Raw genomic sequence first — 10661 nt, forward strand, 5'->3', positions numbered from 1 at the left:
TGCGAGCCCACTCAGGGAACTAACCAAGAAGGACCAAAAATGGGAGTGGACGGAGACACACCAACAGGCGTTCCAACTAATAAAAGACACCCTGTCCGCTTCCACCACCATGGCGTTTTTCAACATAGATCGACAGACCGAGCTTCTCGTCGACGCCAGCCCGGTTGGCCTGGGAGCTGTGCTGACCCAAACAGATAGAGATGGCAGAGTATTCCCAATCGCATTTGCCAGTAGAGCCCTCACAAAACCCGAACTGAACTATGCGCACATCGAAAAGGAAGCCCTGGCAATCCTGTGGGGGTGTCGCCATTTCAAGGTATACCTGCTAGGAAAACAAGCAAAGGTCTTCACCAACCATAAGCCCCTAGTCCCGATATTCCGGGGCTCTGCCCCGCATCCTCCAGCCCGCATAGAGAAGTGGATGCTGCAACTGCAACCTTATAACATCGAGGTAGAATACCGCCCAGGATCAGACAACCCGGCAGACTACCTGTCCCGCCATCCGCGGCCGGCCACAGACAAAGAGCAACACCATGCAACAGAAACGGCCGAGCACGTCTGTCATGTAATAGCGTGTGCCCGACCGCGAGCCCTGACACTGCAGGAAGTAGTGCAGGAAACAGAAGAAGACACCGTCCTGCAACACACGACCGCTGCCATCCAATCAGGAAATTGGAAAAACTACCTCATGTCAATGACTCACCGAACAGCCACAGCCCAAGCCAAACTCAGGGCCCTGTTCGGTATTAGACACGAACTCTCGGTAGCCCCAGAAGGAGTGATATTGAAGGGACACCGAATCATACTACCAGAATCCCTAGAAGAAAGAGCGCTCAAGCTGGCCCACAGTGGACATCAAGGGATCGTCAAGTCAACAGCTTACCTAAAATCCAGAATGTGGATGCCAAACATGCACCAGAGGATAACCAAGCTCGTAGAGTCTTGCGCAGCCTGCCAAGCATCAGGGAGACCAGCAAACCCCGAACCAATCAGCAACGCCCCACGAAGCCGAAAACGGTGGGACGCCGTTAGCATGGACCATTGCACCATCGCAGGGGAAGGATACCTGCTAGTAGTAATTGATGAATTTAGCAGATACCCCGAAGTAGAACATGTAGCTTCGACCAACGCCGAAACCACCATCCTCACACTGGAGAAAATGTTCGCCACGCATGGGATCCCGAGGAAAATAAAAAGTGACAACGGGCCATCATTCACCAGTCAAGAGCTGCGTGAGTTTTTCAAGGAAGTAAACGTCAAGCATCAACGCATTACCCCAAGATGGCCTCAAGCAAATGGTGACGCTGAATGCTTCATGGGGTCACTGAACAAAGTCATCAGGATTGCCAAAGAACAAGGACACCCCTGGTTGAAGACCGTGTATCGGTTTCTGAGAACACACCGACAGACCCCACACTCAGCCACTGGAGTCAGCCCAGCCGCCCTCATGTTTGGAGTGCCTATACAGGCGGAACTACCGGTGCACCCCAACTGGACAACGCCAGATCCAGACATCCTCGAGATGGACGCAAAGCGGGAAAGACACAATGAACGAGAAAGCGTCGCCAGACGAGCTTACCATAGAGAACTAAATCCAGGTGATACAGTCCTCGTCAGGAACCGGGCACCGCCAAAGAAAATGTCCCTCAACTTCGAAGTTCGCCCATGGACTGTCAAGACCACCAACCATAGCATGATCACAGCAACCCGAGGAGAAGAAACCGTGACCAGGAACGTTTCCCACTTCAGGAAAGTGCCCCAAGAAATGTGGGAAGAGTACCAGTCACCCCAGAGAGGAGAAGTAACACACACACCCCAAAGACTCACACCACAGCGGAGCGCAGAGACACCGCAAGAAGAAGAGATGGAAGCGGAGAGTGTCACCGAAGATCCACCCCGCGGAAGAAACACCCGATACAATCTAAGAGAAAGACCCAAGCCGTCGTCCCGCCTCCAGGGATACGTGGTGGATAGAATACGCCATAAAAGACTGAAGCAGAGACACCCACCTGTTCAGAAGTAAGACTAAGTATAAGTGCTGTTGTTAGCCATAGTGAATTGTGTTGTTGTTAGCCGTAGTGAATTTGCCTCCAAGTTGGGGAGGAATGTGGTGTCACATGTCCAGACGGACAGAGTCACGTGACACAGTGCGCGAGCAGGAGAAATAAAGGTATCACCGGAACTGGCGGGATGACGCCAGTCCGGGTTTAAGCAGTCAAGAGAGTGGTCGTGTCTTATGTCCTGCGCCGCCCCCACGCATCGCGTATCAGCGCAAGCGTCTGCCCGAGGCCCTACCCCTGCCTCGTACATCCGCACGTGCCCCAGCGGATGAAGATATCACAGTGGGGACGCGATAGGGCCTGCGCCCCCCCCTCACACAGAGCAGGGCACGGTGGGGACGGGATAGGGCCTGCGCCCCCCCTCACACAGAGCAGGGCACGGTGGGGACGGGATAGGGCCTGCGCCCCCCTCACACAGAGCAGGGCACGGTGGGGACGGGATAGGGTCTGCGCCCCCCTCACACAGAGCAGGGCACAGTGGGGACGGGATGCGCCCCCGCTCTCACACAGAGCATGGCACGGTGGGGACGGGATAGGGTCTGCGCCCCACCCCCACACAGAGCAGGACACGGTGGGGACAGGATAGGGCCTGCGCCCCCCCCTCACACAGAGCAGGGCACTGTGAGGGCACGGTGGGGACGGGATAGGGCCTGCGCCCCCCTCACACAGAGCAGGGCACGGTGGAGACGGGATAGGGCCTGCGCCCCCCCTCACACAGAGCAGGGCATGCTGGGGACGGGATAGGGCCTGCGCCCCCCCTCACACAGAGCAGGGCACGGTGGGGATGGGATAGGGCCTGCGGGCCCCCCCTCACACAGAGCAGGGCACAGTGGGGACGGGATAGGGCCTGCGCCCCCCCCCTCACACAGTGCAGGGCACAGTGGGGACGGGATAGGGCCTGCGCCCCCCCCTCACACAGAGCAGGGCACGGTGGGGACGGGATAGGGCCTGCGCCCCCCCTCACACAGAGCAGGGCACGGTGGGGACGGGATAGGGCCTGCGCCCCCCCTCACACAGAGCAGGGCACGGTGGGGACGGGATAGGGCCTGCGCCCCCCCCACACAGAGCAGGGCACAGTGGGGACGGGATAGGGCCTGCGCCCCCCCCCCCTCACACAGAGCAGGACACAGTGGGGACGGGATAGGGCCTGCGCCCCCCCCTGCCACCCGCCCCTCACACAGAGCAGGGAACAGTGGGGATGGGATAGGGTCTCAGCCCCCCCCCCTCACACAGAGCAGGGCACGGTGGGGACGGGATAGGGCGTGGTCTGCCTGCAGCACCTGTCAGTGTTGGGAGATTTATTGTTATTTGTGATATGTGGTTTTTAAGTCACATTTTTGGTTATAATTTGTGATGCGCCACGAGGCCCCCGGGCTGCTGCGTACTCTACAAATCTAAATAAATAAGTAAATGCAAGGAATACAAATGTGCCCACATGCCATCCAACCAGTGAAGGGGTGAAGTGTGCTTCTCGTGCCCCGGCGGGCCCCCTCTGCAGAGCCCACTGGCACGTGCAGTTAGCCCACACGTGGTGGTGATGTGGCTTTTCCAAGGATAGTGGTAGTTTACGTTACCAATTCAGGATGTACCAGGCCCTAATCACAGCTGCCCCCCGACTTCAGTGCCTGCTCCTCTGCACATCTCTTTATCGCATTCTTTCGCAATCCTCTTAGCTGACATTTGCAGCAGCTTAGAATAAAAGCCTGCCTCTGCCAACATATGCAGTCAGTCTCTGATTGCCCAGAGCGCTCCGCAGCACGCGCATTCACCCGCCGAGCCACCTCCCGCTACTCCGAGTCATTTCAGGAATGCGTTGAAAGGAGGGCAGGAGTTCTCCACTCGGTTGTGGCCGCGTGCGGACGGGGTTTCCCATATTCAGTGATAATGCGCGCAATCTATTGCCACACAGTCACGGGTGAAAGTCTGGGGCCACGCGGCGGGAATGAGCATACGTTGGTTTCGTTCTGCTCTAAAGAGGGGTGTTCCCAGCTCCTGGGTGCCTCTTCCAGGCACCTGAAAGCTCACTGGGCCATGCAGAACTGTCTTCTAAGTTACAGGCCAAGCCCTGTAATGCGTTAAGTCTGGTAAAATAGTCTTGTTTACTTTGCTAGGTTGTTTGTGCTTCCTCAGACCCTAGACACGAGCAGCGCCCCCCCTTTCCCCATCTCAAGACCGCCAAGGAGGCTACCCTAATGCATCAGAAGAGTAATAGAAAAGGGTGGGGGTGTGGGGTCCTGGGGGAGGAGGGTGTACAGGTTTACAGGCTAAGCCCCTTAAGCAAAGCAATATAGCACAGAAATAAAGAGAAATAACGAGAGACAAGACGGACAGAAAGGGGGCGAAAGAACAGACCATAAACAAGGATAACAGAAGAAAAAAGAGAAATGAAAGGAGGAAGAGGAAAGAGGAGAGACGGGCATGAAGTGAGAAATAATGGAGAAAGTAAAGAAAGCGAGAGAGAAGCGAAAGGAAGACACGGGAAGAGAATGCAAGGAAAATAAGCACAGCGTGAAAGAAAAGGAAAGCGGAGACTGCAGCTCCGCGTGAGTACTTTGTGCAGTAGGGTGGCTGCAGCATCGCGTGAGTACTTTATGCAGCAGGGTGACTGCAGTTGCGTGTGAGTACTCTGTGCAGTACGGTGGCTGCAGTTCCATGCAAGTACTTTCTGCAGCAGGGTGACTGCAGTTCTGTGCGAGTACGTTGTGCGGTATGTTGGCTGCAGCTCAGCGTGAGTACTTTGTGCAGCAGGGTGACTGCAGTTGCGTGTGAGTACTTTGTGCAGCACAGTGGCTGCAGTTCCAAGTGAGTAGTTTGTGCAGCAGGGTGACTGCAGTTCCATGTGAGTACTTTGTGCAGTATTGTGGCTGCAGCTCCGCGTGAGTACCTTGTGCAGTAGGGTAGCTACAGCTCTGCTTGAGTACTTTTTGCAGTATATTGGCTGCAGCTCTGCATATATACTTTGTGCAGCAGAGTGGCTGCAACTCCGCGTGAGTACTTCGTGCAGCAGGGTGGCTGCAGCTCCGCGTGACTACTTTGTAAAGTAAGGTTGCTGCAGCTCCACGTGAGTACTCTGTGCAGTACGGTGGCCTCAACTACTCCACATGAGTAATTTGTGCAGTACAGTGGCTGAAGCTCCGCGTGAGTACTTTGTGCAGTACGGTGGCTGCAGCTCCGCGTGAATACGTTGTGCTGTACAGTGTCTGCAGCTCTGCGTGAGTACTTTGTGCAGTAGGGTGGCTGGAGCTCTACGTGAATACTTTGTGCAGTACAGTGCCTGCAGCTCTGCGTGAGTACTTTGTGCGGCAGGGTGGCTGCAGCTCTGCCTGAGTACTTTGTGCAGCAGGATGGCTGCAGCTCCACATGAGTACTCTGTGCAGCAGGGTGGCTGCAGCTTCACTTGAGTACTTTGTGCAGCAGGGTGGCTGCAGCTCCACTTGAGTACTCTGTGCAGCAGGGTGGCTGCAGCTCCACTTGAGTACTCTGTGCAACAGGGTGGCTGTAGCTTCACTTGAGTACCATGTGCAGCAGGGTGGCTGCTGCTCTGCATGAGTACTTCCTGCAGTATGGTGGCAGCTGCTCTGTGTGAGTACTTTGTGAGGCAGGGTGGCCGCAACTCCATGTGAGTACCCTGTGCGGCAGGTGGCTACAGCTCCGCATGAATACTTTGTGCAGTACTGTGGCTGCAGATCCGGGTGAATACTTTATGCAGTACAGTGGCTGCAACTCTGCGTGCGTACTTTGTGAAGCAGGGTGGCTGCAGCTCAGCGTGAGTACTTTGTACAGTACGTTGGCTGCAGCTCTGCATGAGTACTTTGTGCAGCAGGGTGGCTGCAGCTCTGCGTGAGTACTCTGTGCAGTATGGTGGCTGCAGCTTCGCTTGAGTACCTTGTGCAGCACAGTGTCTGCAGCTCCACGTGAGTACTTTGCGCGGCAGGGTGGCTGCAGCTTTGCCTGAGTATTTTGTGCAGTACTGTGGCTGCAGCTCCACGTGAGTACTCTGTGCAGTAAGGTGGCTGCAGCTTCGCTTGAGTACCTTGTGCAGCAGGTTGGCTGCAGGTCCACTTGAGTACTTCCTGCAGTACGGTGGCTGCAACTCCTCCACGTGAGTACTTTGTGCAGTACGGTGGCTGCAGCTCCGCGTGAGTACTTTGTGCAGTACGGTGGCTGCAGCTCTGCATGAGTACTTTGCGCAGTAGGGTGGCTGCAGCTATGTGTGAATATTTTGCGCAGTACAGTGTCTGCAGCTCTGCGTGAGTGCTTTGTGCAGTACATTGTCTGCAGCTCACTGCCTGCAGCTCTGCGTGAATAATTTGTGCAGTACGGTGTCTGCAGCTCCACGTGAGTACTTTGTGCAGTACAGTGTCTGCAGCTCTGCGTGAGTGCTTTGTGCGGCAGGGTTGCTGCAGCTCTGCCTGAGTACTTTGTGTAGTACTGTGTCTGCAGCTCTGCGTGAGTACTGTGTGCGGCAGGGTGGCTGCAGCTCTGCCTGAGTACTTTGTGCAGTTCTGTGTCTGCAGCTCTACATGAGTACTTTGTGCAGCAGGATGGCTGCAGCTCCGCATGAGTACTCTGTGCAGCAGGGTGGCTGCAGCTTCACTTGAGTACTTTGTGCAGGAGGGTGGCTGCAGCTCCAAATGAGTACTCTGTGCAGGAGGGTGGCTGTAGCTTCACTTGAGTACCATGTGCAGCAGGGTGGCTGCTGCTCTGCATGAGTACTTTGTGAGGCAGGGTGGCCGCAACTCCACGTGAGTACCCTGTGCGGCAGGTGGCTACACCTCTGCGTGAATACTTCCTGCAGTACGGTGGCTGCAGCTCCGCGTGAGTACTTTGTGCGGCAGTGTGGCCGTAACTCCACGTGAGTACTTTGTGCGTCAGGGTGGCTGCAGCTCTGCGTGAATACTTTGTGCAGTACTGTGGCTGCAGCTCCGCGTGAGTACTTCCTGCAGTACGGTGGCGGCGGCTGTAATGTCTTTATTTGATATGCAGGGGGGTTCCAGGCTGCCCAGACTCCACTGCGCTCCACAGGGGATACACAGCGCCCAGTCGGACCTCGGGAAAACTGACGCCTCGTGCAGTGAAATATTTACATCGATACACACATCCTCCTTGAATGCATTGACAGAAGAACAGATTCGCGCTTTCCCTTCTCTTCCCGTCCCCTGACACAGGATGCCTTAGACGGGTGTGTCCCACCTCTGCTCCCTGGACATGCCATCATGTATGTACACCCGCACTTCTGACTTACACATGCTCTTCATTTAAAGTTATGAAACAAAAATAGAGACAGGGAGAAAGAAGAGCCAGAGAATGGGAGAAAGAGAGCGAGAAAAGAGAAAGAAGAGAAGAGAGAAAGGGAGAGAAGAGAAAAAAGAGAAAGAAAGAGAATGAAAGACTAGAGGGCGAGGATAGAGAAAGAGAAGAGGGGAGAGAAAGAGAGAAAGAGAGAAAGAGAGAAAGAAAGAAAGAAAGAAAGAAAGAAAGAAAGAAAGAAAGAAAGAAAGAAAGAAAGAAAGAAAGAAAGAAAGAAAGAAAGAAAGAAAGAAAGAAAGAGATACTGAAAGCTAGCACATTCAGGACCCACCTGAAGCCACGGTGCAACACCCCAGAAATAAGAAGAGAATTGCCCAGGTATCCATGGCAGTGCTCCTTTCAATGGGGCATGGATCGGGGGTGCTGTCCAGGAGCCTACTACTGCACTTCCATCAGCGGGAACATGAAAGCCAATCTCTAGCGGTGCTGATCCCTCCTCACGAGTTGAGCAATTCTCCAGCTATTAGCTGCAAGTGCACTGAAGGCTCTTCCCAGGGGTGGGGGGTAACAGGCGAAGCCCCTTCCTCTCCAGGTGCCTGTTTTCGGAGGGCATTCCATTGGCTGCTCTGCAGTCATCAGCAGAGCCCTGGGGAGCCTGCCTCCTGGGTAGCATTGCCGCCTCGGGGGGTATCAGAGGGGCTCAAACCTTCTCAGCCCATGCACACCGCTCAGACACAGAGTGACCCACAGCTCCCCTGTCCTAGGCTAGGCTCCCTGTGCCAGCAGCCTCCTTGAGCTGCTGCTGCTGCTGCTGCTAAGCTGCATTTTATTGCCTGAGTGATCATTTTCTGCCTCTCACTTTCAGCCCCCGCTCTTCTTATCATCCCCCACCCCCTGCTCCTCCTGGCAGGAGACAGCAGACTTCTCAGCACCTTCTGGGACCTGGAGTTTGTAGCCCTCCAGTGGAGAGCTGAGGAAATACAGCATCTGTCCAGGAGACAGACAGCTGGGCACGGACACAAACGTAGGACTGGCCTCAATAAACCTGTCTAAGAAGAGCCACTGAACAAGAAAACGGACAACCGACACACAATCCTACCAGGTAGCCAGCGAAATAGTAACAAGACGTGAAAATCGCAGCGGCCATGTTAGAGTTGTAATGGATCCCGTCAAATGTAATAACGTCTTACTGGGTATGTACCACAGAATCGCATTTTATAATTGTGCATAATTTTGCCAAGCATGAATTTCCATTTTATTTTCCTACTTCTTTATATATAACACCATAAACATGCCAACGTTTGGGAAAATTCAAGAGGGAGATTTAAAGATAAAAAGAGGTAGGACTGTTTTGTCCCATTAACACAGAGCACTCAAGTTTCCCGTGGCCATGCAAGAGAACACCTGTGGTGAGTGACACTCCCCAAGTGCATTGCCCATTTAATATGGGCAGGGATGAGTGTAGCCCTCCCACGTGTATTGCATAGCTCTCAACCATTTGGGTCGCTAAGGCGGGTGAAAACACCCGATTTTAGTTTTGGCGGGTGAGACGCCCATTGAAATGAATGGGCGTGCTGGAGGCTTGGCGGGTGAGTCAGCTGTTTACAAGGCGGGTGACACCCGCCAAAAGCGTGAGAGTTGAGAGCTATGGTATTGCACTTTTACATAGTTCTCAACCATTTATGTCGCAAAAGCGGGTGAAAACACCCGATTTTACTTTTGGCGGGTGAGAGGCCCATTGAAATGAATGGGCGTGCATGAGGTTTGGCGGGTGAGTCCACTGTTTACAAGGCGGGTGACACCCGCCAAAAGCGTGTGAGTTGGGAGCTATGCTTTTAAGATGCCCAAGCTAATAAAAAAAAGCCCTTGCAGGAATGTGCATCAGAACTGCTTCAGACTCCCAAAGAGGAACAACTGAGTCTGTCTCTCATTTAGGCCTGCAGGCCCACCCCATGTGAGCACAGGCCTGCAGGCCATGATGCCTTGGGGCCTTTGTGCCAGTAAGGTGGCAAGGGTCCACATGGGCAGGGTATGGTCCGCCCTGCCCACACCTAAGACCGTGTGTCCCTCTACAACCCTATGAGGCACTGGGCCTCCAGGGTGCTGGTGTCCCATAGCACCCATGAGGGCCGGCTTGATGCTAATAGCCGGCAACCATAACAATGGTGACGATGAAGATGGACCCCCACACCGCAATCGTTTGCCTGCGAGGGAGAAAGGAGGAAGAGCGGCATCCATTGCCATGAAGAGGGTGAGGGAGTGCCTGTTTTCACTCTGCGGGCTACTTCGCCCCGGCCATGGCCCTTATTCAAAAGGGTGCTCGTGCGGCCAGGATCAAAGTGAGCCCGATGCCCCTGAAGCGTTCGCCACCACGTCATCTGGTGGAAGAAGTGAGCTGTGCCCTGCTGGGTGAAGAAGCAGACCCCTGCCGAAGCAGTAGTGGCCCCCCACATGGGGAGAGCGAAATCTGCTGTTGAGGAAGGGGAAGATGCTGTGCTGTGGAGGCAAGAGAGTCTGTGGTCTTCCCGTTCTCCATTTCATAGCGTCCTGCCATGTGGGAGACCCGCTTGTGGTGTCACGTGTCCTGACGGACGGCGTCACGTGACACAGCGGGGGAGCAATAGAAATAAAGGTATCACCGGAACTGGCGGGGCTACGCCAGTCCGGGTTTAAGCAGCAAAGCGATTGGTCGTGTCCTTTGTTCTGCGCCGCCCCCGCGCATCGCGTAGCAGCGCAAGCCTCTGCCGAGGCCGTAATCATACCTCCTACACCCGCCCGTGTCCCGGCAGGTGTAGACATCACACCGCTGTCAGAGAGGCAGTGGAAGCTCTGCGTCGGAGCTGTGAAGATGGGAGCCCCGCCCGGGCCACCCAGCGGTGAAGGAATATGCGGCTCCATGTCGGGGCTGATGGGTGCCCCCCTGTCTGTGTAGCCGGGCCGCCAGGCAGTGAAGGGACAGACAGCTCCATGTTTGACGGAAGGAGGAGGTGATGCGGCATCCGCCGCCCGAAGAACGAACAAGTAGGTGAAGACACCCAGGCCCAGCTGGTGGTGAAAGCTAAATAAGAGCTTCATGTCTGAGGAGCGGAAAGGAAAGGAGCGGTTGCCCGCGTTTGATGGGGTACACCAGAGGCAGGGCAGGAAAGCTCCCTGCCATGCCAACGCCCCCATGATATTCCCTCATTAAGTTGGTGCTGCGTGTCGGTGCAGTGACAACAAGGATTATGGGCTCCCAGAAAAATATCCCGGGCCAGGCGGGTGGTGAAAAGTGGATGCGCTCCACGTCAGAGCATAATAGAGGAGGCGTCCGATAAGAGAACCCAGGCCGCCCGGTGGTGATTAAGTGAAGTG

General features: G+C 55.0%; 1 protein-coding gene across 1 annotated transcript in view; it reads right to left on the bottom strand.

The window, feature by feature from the left end:
• Positions 1–8249, bottom strand: part of NTN4 (netrin 4) — a 626566-nt gene extending 618317 nt beyond the window's left edge. The window contains exon 1 of the mRNA XM_069629824.1: positions 7642–8249. Within this exon, the coding sequence (XP_069485925.1) occupies positions 7642–7696 (55 nt within the window). The 5' untranslated portion in view covers positions 7697–8249. The remainder of the gene's footprint in view (positions 1–7641) is intronic.
• Between the last annotated feature and the right edge of the window lie 2412 nt (positions 8250–10661).

Source organism: Ambystoma mexicanum, chromosome 12, assembly GCF_040938575.1.
Source record: "Ambystoma mexicanum isolate Mex_15411 chromosome 12, UKY_AmexF1_1, whole genome shotgun sequence".
Lineage (NCBI taxonomy): Eukaryota > Metazoa > Chordata > Amphibia > Caudata > Ambystomatidae > Ambystoma > Ambystoma mexicanum.